This window comes from Hemicordylus capensis, chromosome 2 (genome assembly GCF_027244095.1).
Source record: "Hemicordylus capensis ecotype Gifberg chromosome 2, rHemCap1.1.pri, whole genome shotgun sequence".
In the NCBI taxonomy this organism is placed as follows: Eukaryota; Metazoa; Chordata; class Lepidosauria; order Squamata; family Cordylidae; genus Hemicordylus; species Hemicordylus capensis.
The window spans coordinates 425055064-425080555 of record NC_069658.1 but is presented as its reverse complement, the minus strand read 5'-3'; the positions used below and the strand labels follow the sequence as shown (position 1 = coordinate 425080555).

The following is a 25492-nucleotide window of genomic DNA, read 5'->3' as shown; positions in this document are numbered from 1 at the left end:
TCTCCCTGTAATTCCCCCCCCTTCAGCCCCAGTCCATTCTACACTTGGCTTTCCTTTCCGTTCCTGCGTGGTCGGCGCTTTCCTTCCCCGCCGGCTGGGCTGGGCTGTGGGAGCTTTTCCTCCCTGCCAACAGGCCGCAGCTGCCACTTTCTCCCCATCGCTGTCCCCCAGCCAGTTGCTCACAAACTCTCACAAGAGCTGTCACATATGGGATTAGCGACGGGTACGTTTAGGAGAATTATATAGAGATAGATAGACAATAATAATAATAAATAATAATATAATATAAAAATAAATAAATAAATCTTTATTTTTACTTGGCAAAGATAACAAAAAACTAATAATCTAACCAAAACAGTTATCTTGCAATAAGCCTATTTGAGTTAGGAATATCTTTAAATGAAAATGCATTTTGTAAAAATTTTAATTTAGTTATAATTCTTATATTCAGAGGCCGCTCATAATGTGAGGCCCTAAGCTGTAGCTTGTAGATTTAGCTTGTGTCTAAATCTGGCACTGTCTGCCTGTCTAGCAAAAATGTAAAGTGCACAGCAGAAGGGACATCAGGCTCACCCATATGTAGTTCAGGAACCCATTTCTGGGTCATAGAATGGAATGCTGATGAAAACTTTCTGAAGTGAATGTTACATTCCCCCCCACACCCAACATGGCATGAGAGACTGACATCCACCATACCTGGAAAAAGTGATCTTCCTGTCAGTTACATAGGGCAGGTGTCTTGAGCGAATGGCTTCAATGTATTACATAGACTATTGCTGGGATGCATAACTCTCATTCAGTTGATCTAGAATTTCCATCAGCAAACCCCTTGATGGGACAGTGGCATTGCAAGGGCTCTTACCGCAGCTAGAGCTCCTGCTATAACAGAGAAGCCAACAGCCAGGATGCCAGGCTCACCCAACTCACGCCTCCGATGGTCTTCTACGGCGAAAATGGTGAGAGCCAGCTGGAAAGTGGAGAAAGCTTCCATCCCCAGGGCCTGTCCAGCATTCCCCTCATTGCTCACCTGAAATGGAAAGATACAGAAGAGACATTGGAATGGAGGAAAGGTTGGACCCCTGGGGGTGTGATCTCCTGGCCAGCAGAGGCACTCCAAGTCACAGAAGCAGGGGCGTAGCTATAATTGAGTGAAAGGGTTCAAAGAACACGGGCCCCCAGCTCCTAAGAGCCCTCCAGCTCCATCCCTCCCTATTTTCTTCATTATCTCCCTCAATCTCGAGGGCCGCCAGAGAGAGGGATGAACACGGACCTCCTCTCCCCTAGCTACGCCCCTGCACAGAAGGGTTGTTCCCTGGTAATTCACATTGTTTTGAGAAGGTAATAAAATATTTTGCATTCTAAAGTGTTTGATATCTATCTATCTATCTGGTGATGTTAATATACATCTTTAAGGGGAACCTGTGTTCTAACAACCCTTTGAAACCAATTCTGCGTACTAATTTTTTTGACTGAGCTCATATTAATTGTATATGAGGATTCAGGTTTTTGCAAAGCAGTTCTGATTTGTTATTTGCAGTTAATACTTAGTTGTATCATGAAGAGTCCAAATAGTATCACAAATATATGCATAATATTTATTTAAATTTGTCACAAAGGGGCGAGGGAATAAGTCAGTTACTGCCATGGTAACTCAGGTTATGTTATTGTATGTTAACTTCAGGATGGCTGCCATTTACTGTCAGCTGACTAGACTTATTCAGGCGTTGTTGGCCTTTCAACTTTCTATATTTGTCTTATTTTTAGAAGTTAAAAATATCTTTGAAAAATTTGCATTTGTGTTCTGGTGGTGGCGGTGGGTATGTGTACGTAACTGAAAGACATCCTTTTTTCAAATACATGTTTCCAATCCATCCAGAGTTTGGTAGAAGAGGATCAGGCAGCCAATTAGCTTGCAAAAAAAAGGGTGGGGAGGAGCCAATGGGAGGGCATTATGAAGATGATACATTGCTGGGAAAGGCTCAGCAAGGTGACAAATTCAGCTCTTGGGAAACTGAGGGCAGGGAGAGACAAAGTTGGAGTGGGGAGCAGGGAGGAAGAAAATGGAGGTCTAAAGCAGTGACATCACGTCTTCTATTTGCTCAGACCATTGTTATAGCTTTACTTCCATACTTCTGTAGGGTCAGGCACATCATCTGACTTGCTTTGGCCTAATGCTGTAATGAAGCTTCCTTGGCTGGTTTTCATACAGTCCTCTCCTTTGGCCAAAGCTGAGCGATGGCGCACAGGCCGAATCCCTGCCTAGCATTCCTCAATCAGTTCACCAGTTCAAGATCCACCGCAGGCTCCTGACACCCAGGGAGCCAGTGAGGCACTCTGAAATAGGGCTAGTATAGCCATAGTGGTCAGCAGTAGTAAAGCCGTCCCGTGCCATTGCTGATTAGAGTGGGCAGAGTTGATTTCCATCTTCCTGGATGTCTAGAGGGAAGAGACCATGGGGAGGAAGGAGTGTACCTGACGCACCTTGGTGACCAATTGCCCAATGGCTGAGGTGGGCAACACGAGGTAGAAGACACCTGATGCTACGATGGCGCCCAGACATTGGGCCAGGATATAGCTTGCAGCATGCAGAGCATCCAGTTTGCGAGTGCACAGTAAGGCCACAGTGAGTGCTGGGTTGACTTGGGCACCACTGATCTCACCAAAGCAGTGTGCCAGGCTGATCGCTACCAGCCCTGCAGCAAGGGCTGGCTGGAGTGGAGAAGGGAGCACCTCTTTAGGACCAGCAGGAGATGAGGCACCCAGTACTACCCAGACAAAAATAAGGGTGCCAGCTGCCTCTGCCAACAAACAGCACCAGAACCGGCGGCTCTGCAGTTCCTGGAATGAAAGGAACAGACAGTCACCAGGCAAAGATACCACATACACAAATGGGTGTGAAAGATTCACTGGTTACTGGGATACACCATTGCCACAGTCTAAACTATTCTCCTTGTTAATACAAGCGGTTTGGTTTTCTTCATCTGTTTTTACATGGGACCCCTCATCTGATGCATGGCTAAAATGTGAGATAAAGAGAGCAGTGTACTGTTGCGGTTAGAGTGTTGAATTGGGACCAGGGAGATCTGAATAAGTCTAGTGCAAGTCCCTCTTCAGCCATGAAGCTTACTGGGTGACTCTGGGTCAGTCACTTATCTCTCTGCATGACCTACCACCTCATACGGCTCTGGGCTTCTTGGAGGACAAGTGGAATATAAATGTCAAAAATAAAGAATAAATAAAGTAAATAACACTTCCATTCCCAGGTCATGACTGTGGGTTTTGCTTGTCTATAACCCAGGGTTAGACCAGGACATCTCTTTGTCCCAGTGCCCCAAAATTAGGCAGTCACAGCATCTCCATTGTATTTATTTTTATCTATGTAAACCGCTTTGGGAACTTTTGTTGAAAAGTGGTATATAAATATTTGTCATATTTGTATCTTAAATAAAGACATTCACCAGAAACAAATTCAAGCCCAGTCCTAGAGGAAGAAGTCTATAGATGAAACTTTGTCTGACTCAGGTTGTTCCTAAAACCCATTCATTCTCTTCACAATCCTGTGAGGCAGGTCACAAAGATAATGACTGAATGACTAAGAAGTACTTTGTTCCTTTGAAAGCAGGAATGGTGTACTAAAGGTTGACTTGCAAGGATGTATCCTAAGGGAAAGGGAGACTGAGTTATAAACCCTGCAGTGAATATGGGATTGAACCCATGGAGTAAATATCCAATTCTAACACCATGAGGCGCTTCACACGATTGCTGTGAAGCGCCTCAGTGAGGTCTGTGGGGAGAGCGGGCTTAGCCGACTCTCCCCACAGATGATCAGTGGTGGAGCCCCGGGTGGCCGGATCGGCCGCCCACACAACTGCTGGTTCTGTCACAGAGCTGGTAGGAGCTGTGGGGATCAGGGAGCTACAGGGATCGGGGAAGCATGAGCGCGTGGGGCATCCTGGAGAGACCCCCCGAGCCCAGGAGGCTGCTTGCAGCTTCCCGGCTGGGTGTCTACTCATGTATCGACACACAAGCAAAGAAATGAGGTTAACGGAGTGTTTGCGCTGTTGACCTCATTTAGGGGGAGGGTGTTTTAGGCGGGCTAGCCACCTTGGGAGCACCGGGCTTGCCCGCAAGCCTGGTGGTTCCCATGAGCACTGGAAAGCGGGCTAAGCTCCCTTAGCCCGCTTTCCAGGGCTCATGGGAATAGCCTCCTTATCAACTGAGTCCATAAAATTAACATTGCAAGATAAAGCAAGTACTAAGATAATGGAGGCGTCTATGGTGTCATGATTAGAGTGTTGATCTGAACTGGGAAGATTCCCCACTCAGCCACAAAGCCCAATGGGTGATCTTGAGCCAGTTACTCTCTCTCTGGCTAACTTACCTCACAGCGTAGTTGTGAGGATAAAGGAGGGAACTATGTATCCTACCCTGAGCAGCTTGGAGGAAGTGCAGGATATACAAGTAATAGAGTAGGATATATAATTTTTTCCCCACTGTCAAAATGTTTGAGCAAACCACAGTATTGGGTCAGAACCATGGACCATTCAGTTCAGTATTCCCAGCCCACCAGTGACCAAATGATGCCAAAGAAATGTAATAATGATTATGATGGTGCTATCCACATCCTGTTATTATCTCCAGCACCTGAAAATCAGAGGTACTATACACTGTCTTTGGGAATGGGATTTGTGCTAGAGTTCTCAGGACTCATAACTACCAAAGGTCCTGTATTTTATGTATACATATAACCCTTTTTGTATGTTTTATGCATGAAAACAGATTTGGAGTAGAATCACTTTTAGAGTCACTTCTCAGCCAAACCCTTCACTTATCCAGATGTCACTGTCTGGTCTTCATCTGGTGGCTCAGGACCTACAGTTGGGTTGTGACCTGAGCTACGACAGACCAAATCTGTCTGTTAGAGAGAGATGGAGAAAGACAAACAGAGAGAGCATAGATCTAAACAGATATAGATATATGATCAATAATTAAAACCAAGTCCCATGTTGCAAGTTGGGATTCAAGGTGCATCCTGGGTTTGGAAGACCATTGCCCAGCTAGTTATATCAAGGTAGGATCAACAACTGAGCATAATCCACTTTTGATGAATACTAAATTTTCTTTTGGAAACATTCCTTGATGAGAAGACTCCATGCCTGCCATTGGGAACTGTACCTACCATCTATTCAAAATATTTCTTCTCTGATTTTGAACATATCAACACTGAACACATTGAGTAAAAATATTATATACAATATTAAGCCTCTTGTTTTCCTGGTTATGGTGCATGAAGAACATCCCTTTGTAGCTTTCTCGCTACATTAAAAAAAACTTTTCCTCTAATGAGGACAATTGTAGGCAGCCCTTTGGACATAGTGAAGAATATTTTAAAATTGGTCAGCTGAACTGAAGCTCAAGATTATGGAAGCAGGCATGCTTCAGGATCAGAGTGTTTAAAAAAACAACAACACAGGAGGACTGAGTCTACTAATGGAAAGTCAGAAATGATGGATGGATGGATGGGATTAATCTTAGGGTACATGGGAAACTGACCAGTCAAATACTCAGCTGCAAGTAGACAGATGGTCAAATGGAGGGACCACTACAGAGAATGACATGACAAGCACAGGATGGTAAGTGAGGTGGAGAAATTATCTCAATCCATCAAATTGTTTGGCTTCCTCCAATACTCACAGAGGGATATTCTTACCTCCCAGATGCCCATCGTGTTCGGTTAGCAAAAAGTATCTCTCTGAGCTGAGTGAATGAAGGGACTTTGCTGCTGTCATCTAGCAATTTACCAAGCCCTCTCCTTCCCCCTCCCACTTCCCTCTCCTTCACCACCAACTAGATGAAGCAGATGTGCAGTCCAGAGGAAGACAGAAGAAGGGTATCTGGAAACAGCCAAACAGAAGTAGAACTGAACACCAGAGTTCATGATATGTCCCAAGAAGTCCTAATAGCCAATTCTTTATAATTCAGTCATCAATTTATCATCTCACAGTTTCTTAGAATGCTCTTGATAAAACACTGCTGGGTTCAGGACTACAGACACCCTACTATCAGCCTTTTTCTTTCCCCTCCAGAGTTTAGAGAGGGAGGGGAGAGATCTCCTGGAACAAAACTCTAAACAATCTATATTTAAAAAAAACGTTTACAAACAATTATGTGTGTCAGGGTGTGGAGGGGGGGGTAGTCTTTGGCAACACGGACATCAAAGTAACAGGTTTCTTTGAACCTAACTCAGGACCTCATCTGAAGGTGGTTGTCACGGTTACCATTGCGATAGGCTGGAATTTATTTCTGCATTATCAAAGAAGCCTTGGATGGATGGCCTTAGGATTGCTATTGTGTTGGGGTTTTTTGCTGTGATTTTTTTTTTACTCATCTTCTGTGGCTAGGCAACTGCACATATTTAAATCAATTTACATATGCAATGAGTAACCTTGTTTTCTTTCTCCCTCAAAGAGGTAAAAATTGTAGATTATGCATTAAACATGCTGCCAAGTTTCCAGTGAACACAAGAGGGTGGGGGACATATTTTATCTATCTATCTATCATATTTTTATACCACCTGATGTGTACATCTCCAGACAATGTTGCAAAGTATTTACTGACAGGCACTGGAAGAAGTCAAGTGCACATGTGAATAAGAATATAAGAATAGCCCTGCTGGATTAGGCCCAAGGCCCATCTGTTTCACACAGTGGCCCATCAGATGCCTCTGAGAATCCCACAGGCAAGAGGTGAGGCATGCCCTCTCTCTTGCTGTTGCTCCCCTGCAACTGGTATTTAGAGGTATCTCGCTTCTGCGGCTGGAAGTGGCCTATAGCCATCAGACTAGTAGCCATTGATAGACCTGTCCTCCATGAATTTGTCTAAGCCCCTTTTAAAGCCATCCAAGCTAGTGGCCATCACCACATCCTGTGGCAGAGAACTCCACAGATTAATTATGTGCTATGTGAAAAAGTATTTCCTTTTGTCAGGCCTAAATTTCCTGGCCTTCTGTTTCATGGGATGACCCTCCAGTTCTAGCGTTGATGACCAGGGGATGTCCCCCGGTTCTAGTGTTCTTTCTGTCCATTCTCTCTACTCCATGCATAATTTTATATACCTCTATCATGTCTCCCCATAGTCACCTCTTTTCCAAACTAAAAAGTCCCAGATGCTGTAGCCTTGCCTCATAAGGAAGGTGCTCTAGGCCCCTGATCATCTTGGTTGCCCTCTTCTGCACCTTTTCCAGCTCTACAATATCCTTCTTAAGACACAGTGACCAGAACTGTACTCAGTACTCCAAATGTGGCTGCACCATAGATTTATATAAGGGCATTATAATATTAGCATTTTTATTTTCAATCCCTTTATGATCCCAGTATTTAATTTGCCTTTTTCACAGCTGCTGCACACTAAGTCGACACTTTCAATGAGCTGTCCACCACAACCCCAAGATCTCTCTCCTGGTCTGTCACCAACAGCTCAGACCCCATCAGCATATGTGTGAAGTTTGGGGGTGGGGTTGCCCCAATAGGCATCACTTTACACTTGCTTGCACTGAATCACATTTGCCATTTTGTTGCCCAGTCACCCAGTTTGGAGAGATACTTTTGGAGCTCCTCACAATCTGTTTTGGATTTCACTAACCTAAATAGTTTAGTGTCATCTGCAGATTGGGCCACTGTGCTGCTTACCCTGACTTCTAGATAATTTATAAACAAGTTAAAGAGCTCTGGTCCAAGTACTGATCCCTGAGGGACCCCACTTCCCTCCATTATGAAAACTGTCCATTTAGTCCTACCCTCTGCTCTCTGTCTTTCAACCAATTACCAATCCAAACATGAACCTGTCCCCTTATATCTATATGGGTGAGCATGTATGTGTGCACATGTTTGTTGTGTATCCACACTGTGCCTGTGCTCAGCTTGCCTCGTTCCTCAGCTCTTTTGCAATGGAGTCGGAGAGAGAAACAGGATTGTGGGGCCAAGGCAGCAAACTCAGTCAGTGTAGTGCTCTTCCACACAATGACACTCCTATCTAACCTGGGACTGTTCCATCTTCTTGTACCTGGTTCAAATTTAAGGCCTGATCGACACATGCAGCAGAGTTCTGAGGCAGTAGCATCACTTCAGATTGCAGGTGGGAGATAGTATTTTGGAGCATACCCCATTGTAAAAAAAACACACACACACCAAAAAATACTACCTCCCTGGCTGACATCCTAACAAAATATGCACACTTCAAGGGACTTCAGGGTGTGACAGGAGCCTCACACAATTCCCCCTTGTTGCCCAAGACCCAATGCTCCAGAAAGACTCTGCAGAATCTCACAGAAACCCTTTGTTTGTCTTGTACATTGTAGTTTCTTTAAAAAGTGTATTTAAGTCTATCTGCATATAACCAGAAGTTATATAGGTTATAGGTGCCCAAATGTTTTAGAAAGTTTACAGAATCAGAATCAGCTTTTATTTTGATCAATGACCAGAACAAAACGCAAGCAAAAAGGAAAAAGAGAATAAGACATCATAAAATAGTAATACGCAACTTACATGCAATGTAACAAAACTTGGCCACAGAGTTAGTACTCATACTATCAAATTTAGACAGTAATAAATCAAGATAAAAGTCATCTGAGCGGCCATGAAAAGGCTTCAACAAGGGTGAGATAAAATCTAAACGGGCATCCCTGTAGAGGTCACAGTAAAGAATAAAATGTGCAGTCGACTCAATAGCACCTGAGCCACAAGGGCAGAGGCGCAAAACATAAGGAATCCCCTTGAACCTTCCCTTAAGCACAGATGTTGGAAGAACATTAAGACATGCAAGGTCAAGGCACGCCTAAATTTAGCAAAAATTATGTTACTTAGGTAATCAGCAGGCTTAAGATTGTAGAGCTGGTTACCTATATACAAACCTCTAGATATTTTGGAGGCTTCAACCTGTAGGTCAGTATCAATTATTCGCTGTTTAATAACCTTCATAGCTGTAGTAGAGCCCATCCTAACAAGTTCTTCAAGTGGGATCCCATAAAGTTGAGATTTTATTTTAAGCGACTGTTTCCATCTCGAATCAAAGGAGTCGGTCATAGTAAGAGGGACTAATCCCACTTGTGAGAACTTCAATTTTAACCAGAATAGGAAAATACATTTCCAATAAACCGATTCCAAGGTATAGAGGCCTGCCTCCCGTCTAATAGCGGCATTTGAGACACTATTTGGGACCTGGAAGATGGATCTAAGAAATTTTGTCTGTATGGCCTCCAGAGGTGAAAAATTGCAGAAAGGGCCCAATTGTGCACCATATGTAAGCTGTAGGTGTACTTTAGCTGCAAAGAGTTTAATAGCAGCAGGTATATATGCAGCGTCCTTTGTAAAATGAAAAGGTCTAATTGAGTTGGCCGAATGCTGGGCTTTCTGTATGGTATAGTTCAGGTGGGTCTGATGGCTTCCCAAAGCATGGAAGACTATGCCAAGGTATTTAAATATTTTAACTTGTTCAATTAATTGGCCATTTATTTTCCATACATGGGGCTTGGGGCATTTGGCAAATACCAGTACTTTAGTTTTCTGGTAGTTTACCTCAATGGCCTCCTCTGCACAAAAAGAGCTAAGTGATGCAAGTGCACGCCTTAGGCCGACTGGAGTCAGTGACAGGAGAACCATGTCATCGGCATACAGCAGAATTGATATATGTTTATGAGCCAGTTTGGGCAGATGAATAGAAGGAGCATTCATATGAGTTACTATGGAGTTAATATAGATTTTAAACAAAAAAGGGGCTAAAATACACCCTTGTCTGACTCCTCTATGTGTGGGGATTTCAGCAGATAAGTGACCCCGTGCACTACAACGAACTCTTAAGGAAGTATTTTCATGTAGCTTATAAATTAGTAATAGGAGACGCTTATCTATGGATAAATCCCTCAACTTAGCCCAAAGGCAGCCCCTAGAGATGGAATCAAAAGCAGATTTTAAGTCAATAAATGCCACATAGAGGGCAGAGCCAGGTTTACAAGTATATTTCTCAGCCAGATGTTGGAGTATAAAGGCCTGCTCAATGGTCGATCGGCCTTCACGAAATCCGGCTTGTTCAGGAGCCAGGATGTTATAGGCATCAATCCAGTCAGCCAGTTTTATCAGGAGATGTTTCGCATATAATTTAGAGATAATGCTCAAGAGGCTAATTGGGCGGTAATTTGTGGGATCTTGTCTGCTTCCTTTTTTATAAATAGGGATAATTAAAGCAACCCCCCAATCCTGAGGAATTTTCGCAGTGTTATCGATAAATGAGAATAATGACGCAAGAACAGGGGCCCACCATTCTAAGTTAGTGCATATAATCTCAATAATGATGCGGTCGATCCCGGGAGCTTTATCAGGTTTAGTTTGTTTGACAAGGGCCTCAATTTCTGAGCATGTAACTGGGTTCCAATAGGAAAGGTCAGAGGTATTTAATTCTAGCTTAGCTTCTGTAGGATCAGTTTGACTGTAGAGTTTGTGGAAATGACGCTCCCATGATTCCGCGGGAACAATAAAGGTCGGCGAGGAGGGAGCTCGCACGTACAATTACCTGCCCCTAGCGAGGCTGATTTGGAAAGAACAATGAATCATGCAGGGTCACAGTGAATAATGTTTGTTGGTTGGGTACTTCAAGTTCACAGGAGCTCTTAATTATTTAATTTCTTTCTCATAGTACACTAGTAGTTCTCTCATGGTACTTTAGCAGGCCCCAGTACACACTTTGGGAGTCACTGGACTTCTGCATTCAGCTCCCAGCTCTCAGAAGTGTATGGTCTGGCAAGTTATATAGATAAGAGTAGGGGGCCTAGAGGAGAGGGCAGAAGTTGACGTTCTCGTATTATTTTCCCAGCTCTGTCAAAAAAACAACAACAACTCATTTGCATTTCCCAAGAGATGTGGGTGTTTAAAAAAAATTTGAATTAGATTTTTTTTTCCCTGGAGGGAAACCCATGCAAATTCCCCCTAATTTGCATAATATCTGCATTATCTGTTTCTCAAAAAAATTCTATAGAAATTTTTCTGATGTCCTAAATAGTTTGTGATCTGATTTGGCATGTTATTTGACCAATTTATACATTAAAACAAAAAACCCTCTACCATAGTAATTCCCCCTCACTGTAACAAATGTGTTTCAAGTAGTCAAGTAGAAATGGAAAACCGTCCACAGAAAAATAAAGTATAAGAAAATTTTCCAGAAACATTTCTATCACACATCTCTGCATTTCCCTATCCTACTGTATTGTATGGATTGTGACATATACTTGCTTCTTTATGTAGACCCACTACTAATTAGCAAACACCTTCTCAGTTTGTTGTTAATTCAAGCATTAGTAGCAGATGGCAGACTAAAGTGGTCTAGCGTTTATGGACTGGTTCACACGATCACAACAATGTCTGGTAATAATCCCATTACATCTAGCACTTGCACTCCCACGAAGGGCAAAGTGAGAATGTGAAAGATTTTGCCGATCTCAGATCTGCACGGCAGCAAATCAACATTAAACCAGAATCAACAAGCTGCTGTCAGTTCTAAGATTAAAGGTCCTGGCTAAATGTTGGGTTGGTATGGTGCCAACTGGAGATTGGCAGAAACCTCTGGGTTCTCATGACACGCTTCGCAGGAGCGCAGGTGCCACACGAATCTTGCATTCAACATTTACTGGACATTGCTCTAACTGTATGAACCAGCCCTATGCTTTAATGTGAAGGTAAAAAGTCAGTTTAAAAAATATTATTGAAATGATGATGATGATGATGATGATGATGATGATGATGGCCCAACAAAAGGTGCAGTTCCAAGTAATTATAGACCGATCACCTGCCTGCCAACCATGTTCAAATTATTAACTGGAATCATAGCAGATGAAGTGATGCAACACTTATTAACTAACAAACAGCTTCCAGTTGAACAGAAAGGAAATTGCCCGAACACCAGAGGCACAAAAGACCAGCTGCTGATTGACAAAATGATTTTAGAAAATTGCAAGAGAAGAAAAAACAATCTAAGTGTTGCTTGGATTGACTACAAGAAAGCTTTTGACTCATTGCCTCACACATGGATACTAAAATGTTTAGAAACAACTGGTGTCAGCAAAAACATTCAGATATTTATTTTTAAAAAAGCAATGAGCATGTGGAGTACACAGTTAACAATCAATGGTGAGACACTTGGACAGGTTAGCATTAGAAGAGGCATTTTCCAAGGGGACTCACTATCCCCTTTGTTGTTTGTAATCGCCATGACCCCACTTTCACAAATACTAAACAAAACAGGCCTCGGATACCAAACACCTAAAACATCAAGTAAAAAAAACCATCTGCTGTACATGGACGATCTGAAGCTGTATGGAAGGTCCCAGTCAGAAATCGAATCACTGCTAAACACTGTCCATATATTCAGTAGCGATACAGCAATGGAGTTTGGACTAGACAAGTGTGCTGCATAAATAATGAACAGAGGAAAAATAAGAAAAACAGAAGGAATAGAACTGCCCAATGGAAGCAACATCAAGAACCTGGAAGAGAAAGAACAATACAAATACTTGGGAATTCTCCAGGCTGATAACATTGCACACACTGAAATTAAAAGAAAATTTGGAAGTGAATACATCAGGAGAGTTAGAAAAATCCTCAAATCCAAACTCAATGGCAGGAACACCATACATGCCATAAACACCTGGGCTATACCTGTTATCAGATACACTGCAAGAATAATAGACTGGACCCAGGCAGAGCTAGAGACTCTAGATCAGTGATTCTCAAAGTTGGGTCCTCAGGTGTTATTGGACTTCAACTCCCATAATCCCCAACCAAAGGCCACTGAGGCTGGGGATTATGGGAGTTGAAGTCCAATAACACCTGAGGACCCAAGTTTGAGAATCCCTGCTCTAGATCGTAAGACCAGGAAAATAATGACCATCAATCATGCTCTGCACACCCGCAGTGATGTCGATAGGCTATACCTCCCTCGCAGCTCAGGTGGAAGAGGAATGCTGCAAGTCCATCAAACAGTAGAGGAGGAGAAAAGAGGCCTTGAAGAATATATCAAGGACAGTGAAGAAGATGCACTTCAAATGGTCAAGAACGAGAAACTATTCAACACCAATGAAACAAAGCAGGCCTCCAAGAAAGAACAAGTCAAGAACAGAGCAGAAAAATGGAAAAATAAGCCACTGCATGGTCAATATTTGCACAATATAAGTGGAAAATCAGACATCACCAAGACCTGGCAATGGCTTAAGAATGGCAACTTGAAGAAAGAAACAGAGGGTTTAATACTGGCTGCACAAGAACAGGCACTAAGAACAAATGCAATGAGAGCAAAAATAGAAAAGTCAACAACAAACAGCAAGTGCCGCCTTTGTAAAGAAGCAGATGAAACAGTGGACCACCTAATCAGCTCATCTGCCACACAATACACCAGATAGAACTGTAGTTGAGAAGAAAGAAAAACAAGTGAAAATAATTGACATAGCAATACCAGGGGATAGCAGAACAGAAGAAAAAGAATAGAAAAAAAATCACAAAATACAAAGATCTACAAATTGAAATTGAAAGGCTGTGGCAGAAAAAGACCAAAATAATCCCAGTGGTAATTGGCACCCTAGGTGCAATTCCAAAACAACTTGAAGAACACCTCAATACCATAGGGGCCACAGAAATCACCATCAGCCAATTACAAAAAGCAACTTTACTGGGAACAGCCTATATTTTGCGACGATATCTATCATAACCAACCATATTGATGATAAAATTCAGCCATCCCAGGTCCTTGGGAAGGACTCGATGTCTGGATAAAACAAACCAATCAATAACACCTGTCTGACTGTGTAAACAAGAAATAATAATAATTTGATTTCTATACCACCATTCCAAAAAATGACTCAGGGCAGTTTACACAGAGAGATAATAAATAAATAAGATGGATCCCTATCCCCAAAGGGCTCACAATCTCAAAAGAAGCATGATAGACACCAGCAACAGTCACTGGAGGGGTACTGTGCTGGGGGTGGATAGGGCCAGTTACTCTCCCCCTGCTAAATAAAGAGAATCACCATGTATGCTTAAGGTGCTTTAAATGGACCGTTTCTGAAAACTAGTTATCCTAGGATGCCTGAGAGCCAGATAAAACAGGGATGGGCATGCTCAGTGGGATATCAATGACTGCTGTAGAAGTTTTTGCCACTCCATCATAAAGCACTTTAAGGACTTGTTCTCATGATCACGGTAATCCCTGGTAAGTGTTAACTCCCAGATTGTTGAGCTGCACATACTCTCAAGGAGTACAGTAAAGTTGTGCCATCTAGTCGGTGTCGACTCCTGGCACCCACAGAGCCCCATGGTTGACTTTGGTAGAATACAGGAGGGGTTGACCATTGCCATCTCTCGCGCAGTATGAGATGATGCCTTTCAGCATCTTCCTATATCGCTGCTACCCAATATAGGTGTTTCCCATAGTCTGAGAAACATACCAGCAGAGATTCGAACCGGCTCGCTAAGCAAGTTACTTCCCCGCTGAGCCTTTAGGTGGTGAAAATGAAAAAAACAAAACAAAAAACCTCCCAATCCCTAGGTGGTGCCACACTGATTTACATTTAACCAGGATCAATCGAAGCAAAGGATTTCAAATATCAGATTCACAATCCCAGTTAAATGCTGGGTTGGCATGGCACCAATCAGAGATCAAGTAGGGGTGTGCATGGTCTGGCACCAGGGGGACTGTTACTTTAAGCGGGGAGGTGGTAGTACTAGCGCTCCCTCGCAGGTAGCGCTAGCGCTCGTCTCTTTTAAGCCTTTACAAACAACGACGGGGGCAGGGGCGGCAGGGAGGAACTCTGCCGCCCCATGAAGATTTTTCAAAAGACCAGTGCCGGAGGGGGAAGAGCGGCGGGGGGGGTGTAAGTACTACCACCACCCCGCTTAAAGTAACAGTCCCCCGCCCATCCGGACCGGTCCAGCAGTCTTTTCTATTGTGCCCGGACCAAACCGTGCACACTCTTAAGATCAGGTGGCTTTTTGCTTCCCACACAAAACATTCTGAAGGCGTGCATGCAGCTTGGTGATCTGGGATTTAATGTTTAGCAGAGATTGCTGTGATCATGAGAACAATTTTCATGAGCCTCAAAGGCAGGATGCCTCTGAGTACCAGTTGCAGGGGAGTAACAGCAGGAGAGTGGGCATGCCCTCAGCTCCTGCCTGTGGCTTCCAGCAGCATCTGGTGGGCCACTGTGAGAAACAGGATGCTGGACTAGATGGGCCTCCTTGGGCCTGATCCCGCAGGGCTGTTCTTATGTTCTTAACAAGCCCTAAGTATTTTTGCTTTCAAGAACTCCAAAACCCAATAGACATTTTGCACCTTAGAATGCTGGATGGAGCTTGAATGTATACATCCAGCTACGTTCACATACACACACACCCTTAGGGCTGGTTTTCATGATCAGTCTAAATTAGACTGATGTCAGGTATATGAAAACTGGAGATCCTGGCAGCGTGCATGCTCCTGCAGAGTGTGTCGTGTGAACTCAGGATTTTTGGTCAATCTCAGATAGGGACTGCAAAAAACCTTCATTAAGCCAACCTTAAGCCAAGTTCAAATCTAAGGGCCAGTTATCATTATGAATACCAGTACGATGAATATTTATATATCAATTTTCAGTTATTATCATTTTGATGTCCAGTAAATGAAAGTCCAAGATCCTGGTGGTGTGTGTGCTCCTGTGGAGCATATTGTGTAAACTCAGGCTATTTTTGCTGATCCCAGATTTGCACTGTGACCAACTGAGATATGGAGGCTATTCACAAGCACATGCAAAACCGGGCTAAGGTTTTGCACGTGCATGTGTACTGCTGGGATAGGGCCTGATCCTGGCAGCACCACGGTGGCAAACCCACCGATGAAGCCTCCCTTTAAAACAAGGTTACGGGAGTGAGCGCTCCCTTAACCTTGTTTTTAAGATTGTCTGTCAGTCGCGGCTGCAAGCATCTGTGGCTAGCAGACCCATGGAGGGGAGAGAGGACCCCTAGGTGCATTATGTGAGCTGCGGGGGGGGGTGGCGGTGTGGGGCAACGCGTCCTGGCACCCCGCCCCTTGGAGCTGCAACCGGTGCTCATCTGGCAGGCAATCCATCCACCCAGGGAAGGCAGAATAATCGTCTGCAGGGAGGTAAGCTCTTTAGGGCTTCCTACCCACAAACCCTGTGGCCCTTTCTCACTGCTCGTGAGGAAGGGCTCGTGGTAATCTTAGATCTGAAGTCAGCTTGTGAGTCTCAGTTAAATGTTGGTCAGTTGTGGTGCAGATCTGAGATCAGTGAAAAAATCCCGAGTTCACACTACATGCTCTCCAAGAGTGTATACACCATTGGGATCTCAAGTTTTCATTTACTGGGCCTCAGAATGATTGTGAGCACCAGCCCTATAATTAATTATCTCAGCTTAAATGTAATTTTTTGGTGGCACCATCCTGAGATCTACAAAAAATCTTTAGTTCACACAACATACTCCATGCAGCATTTATGCCATTGTGATCTCTGGTTTTAATTTATCTGACATTAGACAGATATAAGAATGTTGGGAATTCAGTTCTTCTCAGCATCAGCTCCCCATCTGCAATACGGGGTAAATAATATTCACTGTACAGGTCTATAGCAAGGATTATGACAAAATAATATATGTCAAGTGTTTTGAACACTCGAAAGTGTGATACAAATACTAATACTAATTTCTCCTTTTATATTATCATTATTATTAATCGCTGCAGAGATGTAGGAGAAAAAGCTTTCCTCAGTAGAGGCTACTTACTGAGTCTCAGCAGGGGTCATTGCTTGGGATCTGCATACCCCTTCCAAAAAAGGCATGTCTACCAGATCAGAGATTCATACAGAAACACAAGCTTCTCTAAAATGAGTAATTCTTAATCTACTACATTCGAAAATGCAAGCCTTTTTCAAGCACAAGAATGAAGTGTGATTTCAATTTTAATTCAGAACAAAGTGTGCCCCACCAATGAGAAGTCTGTGAATGATTGAGTTATGTTCTCTGTTCCTAGCACCAAAAATGTGCTATAGCCCTGAAGGAAGACCAGGCCACGATTCAGGCTTAGATCTGCGCACTTACCTCAAAAGGTATAGGAACTTTAGTGGTTCCATCCACTACATGCCATGTGTTGACAGTTCAGTAGAGCCCCTCTCCGGGTTTCTGTCAAGTCAGCGCTTGGCTCAGCAAAAGTAAGGCCTTATTTTGACCTCTCGCTGGCATATGCTCCCTCCCTCTCTATTCATCTCTCCTTTCTTTGCCCAGCACTTGCTGACTTGCTGCAAAGAGCCAGAACAATCCTGTCAATGAAAAGGTGGTAACAAAGGCCACCTCCCCACACCCTGCAGCAGTCATATGTCCCTGTCACATTTAATTAGTGTCAAGTCACAGTGGAATCTTTCAGGTCTGAAGGTTGGAAAAGTAACATCATAGCAGCCATTTTGAAGCTGGCAACAGAAAATATTTTAATTGTGATTGATTTTAATTGAGAGACTCAAGTTTTGGGCGGTACAGAAATGTAATTAATTAATTAAAGAGGAAGCAAGAACTCTGACAGTTCATTGCCAAAATGTTGAGGGAGTTCTCAGTAACACTTCAACTTGAAATCTGTAGAATGGTCTTTTCAAACTGGGGCAGATGATACTAGCAAAAGGGACACCCATTATTTCTAGTAATAGGCCTATAAACATTCATAGCATAGGGTTTCCCCAAAGTGTGGTTGTAATTCCACTGGGTTTGCTGAACATCACATCTGAGATCATAAGAACTATGCTAGATTCATGTTAGGCCTCAGCTCCACTGTTTCCTCTAAGGCATGCACATGTGCACACGCTCACACATTTTCTGAGGCCTGCTCAGTTCATTTTAGATCCCGCTCAGCTTGAATCAGGAAGGCCCCACTCTGAATGCAGGTGCACACACACTGCCTTGATACTGCTGCCCAGAACAAAACTCATTTCACACAGAAATGAAAAGAATTAGAGAGACCACTGCTCAACTCTCCTATGGACAGCGGTACTTCCACTATCCATATCTCAATATACTCATGGCATATACTGAATGCCATTAATTTACGTTAAATCAGAAAGGGCTTCAACTGTGTATGGTAAGGCAGAAGACAACAATTCAGTGACTGAGAGTTGGTGGTCAAAACTGAACTTTGGGATAAGACCAGATCTACTACACAGGCAGATACTTCCGTTGTCTACAGCTGAACAACTCAAGGGGTACCCAACATGTCTGAAGCAGTAAGCACATCTGACTTCCAGCATAGCTGACTTCTGGTGCAAGCTGCAGTGCACCCAATAATCCTCTGCAATTATACAGGGAGTTCTAGGACAAGCTCACATAGGGATGCCCTCACCCAAGTTAGAGTGGCAGCACCTTAAACCCAAAAAACTCTTGACACCCCTGTTTTGGAAATAAACAACAGACTGGGTAAATGGAGATTGGAAAGGATATAGAAATAATTTATTCTTGATTTGGATTTGTTTGTGCCCTGATTATTTTTCAAGTTGTGATTAATGATGTGAAGTTAAACTAGGTTGTGTAATGAACATTTGCCCAAAGTGGTTTCCAGTGGGCATCCAGAATGTACATGGTCAGGGCAAACTGAAGTTGATGAAATAGATATTATCAACATTTGATGCAGCTGGCATTCAAGTTTTGGAAATTAAATGTTGGGCTTCATAAACTTGACTATCTAAACAACTGTTCTCAGTGGAAGAAATATTCTACCCTGGATGCATTCATGCACTGCTTACCCTTTCAAATAGTAGTAGTAGTAGTCTCCAGTAGTAGTCTCCACTATACTGGCACAATCATGCCAGCAGCCAGTATAACACAGGAGCTGGTTAAGCAAAGGACTTTTACATTGATGTTAAGTGGCGCAGAGGGAAAATGCTTAACTAACAGAAGGTTGCCAGTTCAAATCCCTGCTGGTATGTTTCCCAGACTATGGGAAACACCTATATTGGCCAGCAGCGATATAGGAAGACACTGAAAGGCATCTTCTCATACTAAGTGGGAGGAGGCAATGGTCAACCCCTCCTGTATTCTACCAAAGACAACCACAGGGCTCTGTGGGCGCCAGGAATCGAAATCGACTTGACGGTACACTTTACCTTACCTTCAGAGTGTTTACTGAGGGAGGGCACAGAACATGCAATAGCTTGCAACATCCTACTGACCACTTAGTTCTGCTGCATATATAGACTGGCCCATTGGACAACTCAGCCCACAGCAGTACAATTTAAAGCTGGCTAAAATTCATGGCTGTCATTGACGTGAGGCAGCAGCCACGTGAATGAATCCTCCTCAGACAACACAAGAGTAACGTTGCACCCTGTGAAATGGCTAGGCACCCATGAAAAAGTTTAAGAGCTGTAAGACATCAGGAACTCCAGCACACAAAGCTTTTGTCCGCATGGAGCTGCACTGAGGAGGGCACCTCAACCTGCCGAATGCCTGCCTGACACACAGCTGCGTTAAAGGCATTTTTAAAAGATGGTGCTTGTTTCGGCTTCCCTTTCTGATCAGCTTCTGGTCCCGAATTCCAGCCACCTCCTTCAGCGATCTCTACCTAGCTACTCTCTACCTAAAGGGAACCAAATGACGTCCTATCTGTGCAAGAAGCTTCGCTTTGCTGCAAGATGGCTTCGCGGGGAGCGGGGGACTCTCAGCACGCATAAGATGGCGAGTCCATCCATATCCGCTACATCCAGGAACAGACGCACAGAGCTCGCCTGGCTCCAAGATGGTGGACGCCACTGGTGGCTCGGGGCTGGCAAGCCCTTTTTCAAAATGGCGGCGGCGGCGGCAACTCTTTTTTTGGTTAGAATCTACGGGCGGCACAGTGCACGTGACATGAACCTAAAGTTCCAAGATGGCGGCGCCCATGTTGAGACGCGTGAGACAGCTAGGTTGGAGCCTGAGCAGCGCGGGATCGCGTTTCGTGGGCGAAGCGCCCCGGAGAGGTAGAGCGCTGTGGAAAGCTACTGCAATAGTGTTGTCACATGTATGCTTCTCTCCTCCTTCTTGACTACTCCTGGCTGCGAGTCTGGTCCACGCTCTAAGGCTGTATCCTCCCTTTACTGACCACGTTTGTATGCTTTTAAGAATTACGTGGCCAGGCTAATAGCAATTAAATATGCAAAGTTTTCCTTCCCTCTTTAAGCCAGGAAAAGATGCCTCTGTTAAGCAGCTCTTAAAGGTGCAGGAGTTCGTTCAAACTCTGTTCCTCCTTCCTCCTTCTCCCATTAAAGATGTAAGAGCAGGCTCAGCAAAGTGTCTGATTTGCTCCATCGCTATGCAATCAGTAGAAGGTGCAGAATGCCCTGATGACACTGAACTACCGCCGAAGATTGCTGTCCTCGCTACCATTTTCACCAGTAAAGTAATCCCCTCACCACTTCTACAGCTTCTGCTGTGTACCTACTGGTGTGCACGTCGGAGTAAAGTATCTGATCTCACAGTCTGGTGAATACCAGCTTTTTTCTTTTAGTAGTGGAGAGGAAGATTTTGGCACTGTTCTTGTGATATTAACAGCTGTGTGTTGGGTCGAAATTCAGTAAGTGGAGCTCTTCCCAGAATAGATCTTTTCTTCTCATTTCTTAACACTTACCTTTTCTTAATGGGGTGTGCCATCTGTCAGGCCTGATAGAAGCAGAGTATTAATACCAAGAGAGATACATTCTCACAACCTAATTAGAACCATTTTCACCTAGCAGATTTGTGCAAAATTGACTTTGTATTCAGCTTCCACCTTGTTGGTAATGCCCTGGAGGCATTTGCAACAGCACGTGCAAATGCAAAGTCCTATTCAGAGAGCTTCCTATTTTTTGCCTTCTGATATTTCTTCTTTGTTCTGCCTATACAATGAAGCCTGTGAGATTATAGATTGCCCTGTTTGCCACTTGTGAAGTTGTTGAGTAGTTTCCTTCCTGCAGGAGGTTTGGAAAGATTATGTTTGTATGCAGCTGTTGCATTTAAAGCAGCACTGAGCATAGCTCCACTCTTTCAGCTTGATTTAAAATTGAATTGCATATGTACTACTACTATTTACAGTCCCTGGTGCAAGTGTTATACAAGAAAGAACTCTCTCTCTCTGTTGAGAAACTACTTGATGAGATGTTCACTGGCCTGGGGAGAAATTACTGATTACAATCAAAGATAGGTGAAAATCCAGTAAGAAATGGAGACACCCCCCTTCAGATAACAGTATGTCTAGATGATCAGTTAATGAATGCCCACCATATTTTGTCAATATTGTTATATTTCCATAAACTACATGTAGCATGATATCTAGTCTACATGTTATCCAGGAAGGCAAAGCTCTGGTGCAGTTAATCTCTTCCCACCCCCCATAAACCCTGTAGGGCTGTGCACTTGGGTGCAGGAGAGAGGGAGTTCATTGGTGTTGGGGAAGGATGCTTGCAGCTTGGCTTGGAATATAGACATGAAGGAAAGCTTCCACATTTGGTTATAAAGTGGGAACGCACCCATCCAGCAATTTTTTAACAAGTGGTAATGTGATGCAGGTAGGGACGGTTGGATTCCACAAGCTACCCTCCAAATAATCATGTTTGCAATTCTAGCCGTTGCAGACATTGCATTTTCCATTTTAAAAATGCTATGGTTTAAGTACTGATAAAACATGTTTCCACATCAAAACCAAACCAGAATGAGACACAACTTGAGTGCCTGTCAACAATGAGAAGCACCTCTCCTATGCAAATAATGTAGAATAGACTTGAAAGAGAAAGAGCCTCTCTCTCTTTCACTTGCTCGCTATATAAATATAATAGAATGTTCTTCTAAAGGCTACTTTCACCAATGCTTTCTAAAGGATACTTTCACCAATGCTTTCTAAAGGATACTTTAGCCAGTGCTGGGCCAAATGTGTTACATTCTAATCTATAGCAATCCTTTTGAGGGGGCTACAGTTTATTACAATGTCTTCAATAATTTCTTCTTGAAGCTGAACTCAGAATGGTTCATGAAAATGGATATAGGTGTTCAAGTCAACATCTAACCCATATTTTCCTCTCAAAGATTCTTAAGCCCTGTACTTTCTGACATATTTTATCCAGGATGTTTGACAATATATGTGGAGGAGGGAATTGGATACAATTTACCTATTAGTGCCTGCTTTATTTTCACGAGGGAGGTAATGGCCAGAATTTTCAGTAGCTGGATAGGTGTTGCTTCTTAACAATTTTATCCTAATTTCTGTACCAAAATAGAGTCCTGTAACATTGCCAAACATTCTTATGTGTGACACTCAAACTTAAGGGCAATGCCATTAGATCTTAGTGCCAATTTCAAAGAGTCTTGTTACTAGTTCCTCTGTTTTGCTTAAGATACTTTTGTAGATATATACCACAGTATCCACAAATCTACTTAATTATCACTGAGAACGCTTCTGTACTAGGCCTTCAGTGTTGGATCCAATTAGATCAATTAGAACTAAAAAGATATCCCCAATTAAACAGCAGATTTTTTTAGAAAGCAATTTTAAAGACAAAATCTTACAAAAACCATGGGAGACAGGCACCATTTTAAGAGGTGGTCCTCTTAGACAGGAGGATAAGCCTGTGTTATGATAATTCTGTGACATGCATGCTGTGCAGGCATTACTGTAAACTACAGTGTGCCTGGTTTATTCACATGCAGACTGATGTTCTAATTGTTCAACCAAGATGCAAACACATGAAGCTGCTTTATACTGAGTCAGACCATTGGTCCATGTAGCCCAGTGTTGTTTGGGCTAGATGACAGCATCCCAGGCAGATGACTTCTGTAATTGTGTGACAGACATCCACGCTACCTCTCAAAGTGAATGCCTTATTTTTCTGCAGCATTTACAGCAGTATACAAATCATAGTTTCCTGCTATGTGCAAGGTAAGTGTTAGTTTGTTTTCTAGTAATTGCATCTGCCTAGATGGGTGACCAGTTTAGTACCATATCCAAGGGTTAAAAGGAATGTAGGGGCAATCCCTTGGTGATCACAGTGTAAAACAGTTCAGTTAACTTTCTGGATTCCTTTTATATGAGATGCTGCAAAATATCATATTCCCATCTCTTTTTTTTTCTTATTGCAGAGATCAGTTTTAAACTAGATGAGAGAACAGCCCACAGCAGTTTGGATCTGTTCAAAAAGGACACTGGTGTCATCTACCGCATGCTGGGAATTGACCCCACCAAAGTTCCCCAGAACCCTGAACGCTTCAGGGACTGGTCTGTAGTGCTGGGTGATGCTTCTGTGTCTAGTGGCCGGCATTACTGGGAAGTGACAGTCAAACGATCACAGCAGTTCCGCATTGGAGTGGCAGATGTAGACGTCTCCCGAGAAGGCTGCATTGGAGTGGATGACCGCTCCTGGGTCTTCACCTATGCTCACCGGCACTGGAATGCCATGTTTGCCAATGAGACCACTCCCATCAGCAACATTGGCAACCCAGAGAGAGTGGGTCTGCTACTGGATTATGATAACAAGAAGCTTAGTTTGGTAGATGTAAGCAAACATGAGTTCATCCACAGCATATCTGCTGAGTTCCAGGGCCCAGTGGTGCCTGCCTTTGCCCTCTGGGATGGTGAATTGCTAACTCATTCGGGCCTTGATATACCTGAGAAACTCAACAGGAACTGAAAACCTCTCAAGCCCAGTGCTGTTTGTTCAGATGGATTCTCTGCCTGGGAGATTACTCCTCAGGATGGTGCACAGAGAAGGGGTTCTCTCTATGTACTCCAGCCATATTTAGAGCCAGAAATTTTCACTGCAATCATACTTTTTGATTTCAGGTTGCAACTTATCCCACTCAGAATGAGATTTCATGTGTCAATTATAGAACCACATTCCGGTTGTCTATCTCTACTCCCTTATCTTCTGCTGTGAGTGAGGTTTTCTATCCATACAATCAGGCCACATTTGGCTTAGGTTAGCTCTGGATGGGAAAGTGTACTGGGGCTATTTTGCTTGAAAGAGCAAACTTGTTCCTAGACAGCTATAGTGTGTGAGTGAGCTGTACCCTTTGGTGCCTGTAGCCCATGCCCTTTAAATATGAGGAGGGTCTCCTTGCCCATCCTAAGCAACTACCTAAGCTTGATATGCCAGGCAAGCTGCCCACCCTTTCCTATGTCTATAGCCATAGGAACTTTATAGGAAATGCATAGCCACTGTTTTTCCCTGCTGGGCCAATGGAAGGACAGCCAAACATATGTTACACTGAAACACTGCTGTTCATCAGTTCCATAAGAATTAATACAGATTCCAAGAATCCCTTTCTGCTCCACCATACCCTTTGCAACAGCATGTGCACAGCACACACACACACACCCCACACACACACTTGCTTTAGCTAGAAATGGTTTATATTTAGTACAACACTACTAATGGAATAAGTGTCAAACCAATTTAGCTCTGCTGGCCCTTTAAGACTTAGATTATTTGTTATTTCTAAATGTGGTACTAATTATCAAGTCAAGGAAATCAAGGAACTGCTTCACAAATCCAATCTGGGTATGTATGGTATTGACAATTATCCGATGAGATCCAGACCACTGACAGATTATCTAGAGAGTGGTTTTATTCCATGGAATATACAAGGAACTGTTTTCAAAACCAGGAAGTAGTGGCCCTTGTGCCACTTCATGTTAACTGTGTGCATGTGTTTATAGATTCAGCTGTGCAGATATCACAATAAATAAAAGTGACTCTTATTAAAAAACAAAAACAAAAAACAGCTTCTCTAGTAACACTGACCTAGGCTGCTTAGATTGACCATGCTTTTGCTGAAAACTTTCATGATCTGGGAGGAGCCTTGGCTCAACCCAAAAATAACACTTGGTATCTAAACAGTATGTGCAAAAGTTAGGCTATAAAACCTGCAACAATATCACCTTGTTTACATAGCAGCAATAGAACACTATGTTGCTTCAGGATGAGACACTTGACTATGACATTGGATGTTTTCTTTAGAGGCAGTAGAGTTGCTGAAAGGAGAGAAGCTCATTGAGGGAGACACTTCCGTTTTAGAACTGGAGGCAATTATTTCTCCTTCCTCCCTGCCCCGCCCCCATCTGAACTTAAGAGAAACACTTGGAAGCAAGTTATGTCGGTGCAATTTTAGGCACACTTACTAGGAAGTATCCCATTGAACCCCACAGGCCCTCGGTCTGAGTAAACATTAGGGATGTGCACAAACCTGTTCAGAGGCCCTTTTACGGGCCTCTGAATAGGTTCGAACACCAGGCAGTTTGGTGAGTTGGAAGGTGGGGGAGATAACTTTAAGGGTGGGGGAGGGTGCACTTACCCCTCTCCCCGCTGCTTCCCCCCACTGGCGCTCACTGGAAAACTGGTCCGGCGGGGTGGCAGCGTACCTCCCTGCCATTCCGTCCACTCAGACCGGAAGTGACAGGAAGCAGTGCATGTGCACGCACTACTTCC

The 25492-nt window shown here is 43.4% G+C and overlaps 2 protein-coding genes across 3 annotated transcripts in view; one reads left to right on the top strand and one right to left on the bottom strand.

Annotated features, from left to right (window-relative positions):
- LOC128344038 (aquaporin-4-like) overlaps positions 1–19753 on the bottom strand; it is a 25432-nt gene extending 5679 nt beyond the window's left edge. Inside the window, exons 1-4 of the mRNA XM_053293472.1 lie at positions 19730–19753; positions 19174–19275; positions 2482–2838; positions 863–1027 (exon numbers count right to left, since the gene is read on the bottom strand). Coding sequence (XP_053149447.1) covers positions 863–1027; positions 2482–2838; positions 19174–19275; positions 19730–19753 — 648 coding nt within the window. The remainder of the gene's footprint in view (positions 1–862; positions 1028–2481; positions 2839–19173; positions 19276–19729) is intronic.
- SPRYD4 (SPRY domain containing 4) lies at positions 19617–25320 on the top strand. 2 transcript variants are annotated; one of them, XM_053299492.1, is made up of 2 exons: positions 19617–20020; positions 23148–25320. In XM_053299492.1, exons 1-2 carry the CDS (start codon positions 19930–19932, stop codon positions 23693–23695), a joined length of 639 nt encoding a protein of 212 aa, XP_053155467.1. In that variant the 5' UTR covers positions 19617–19929; the 3' UTR covers positions 23696–25320. The 2 variants fall into 2 exon arrangements, with proteins under 2 accessions (XP_053155467.1, XP_053155468.1); XM_053299493.1 differs by lacking the exon at positions 19617–20020 and adding an exon at positions 22908–22947.
- The last annotated feature ends 172 nt before the right edge of the window (positions 25321–25492 follow it).

Bases quoted from the DNA above. Each gene is read 5' to 3' on its own strand.
- SPRYD4 (XM_053299492.1), top strand. From the start codon at position 19,930: ATGGCGGCGCCCATGTTGAGACGCGTGAGACAGCTAGGTTGGAGCCTG. The intron at 20,021-23,147 runs GTAGAGCGCTGT...TTCTTATTGCAG, and splicing joins GGGCGAAGCGCCCCGGAGAG to AGATCAGTTTTAAACTAGAT.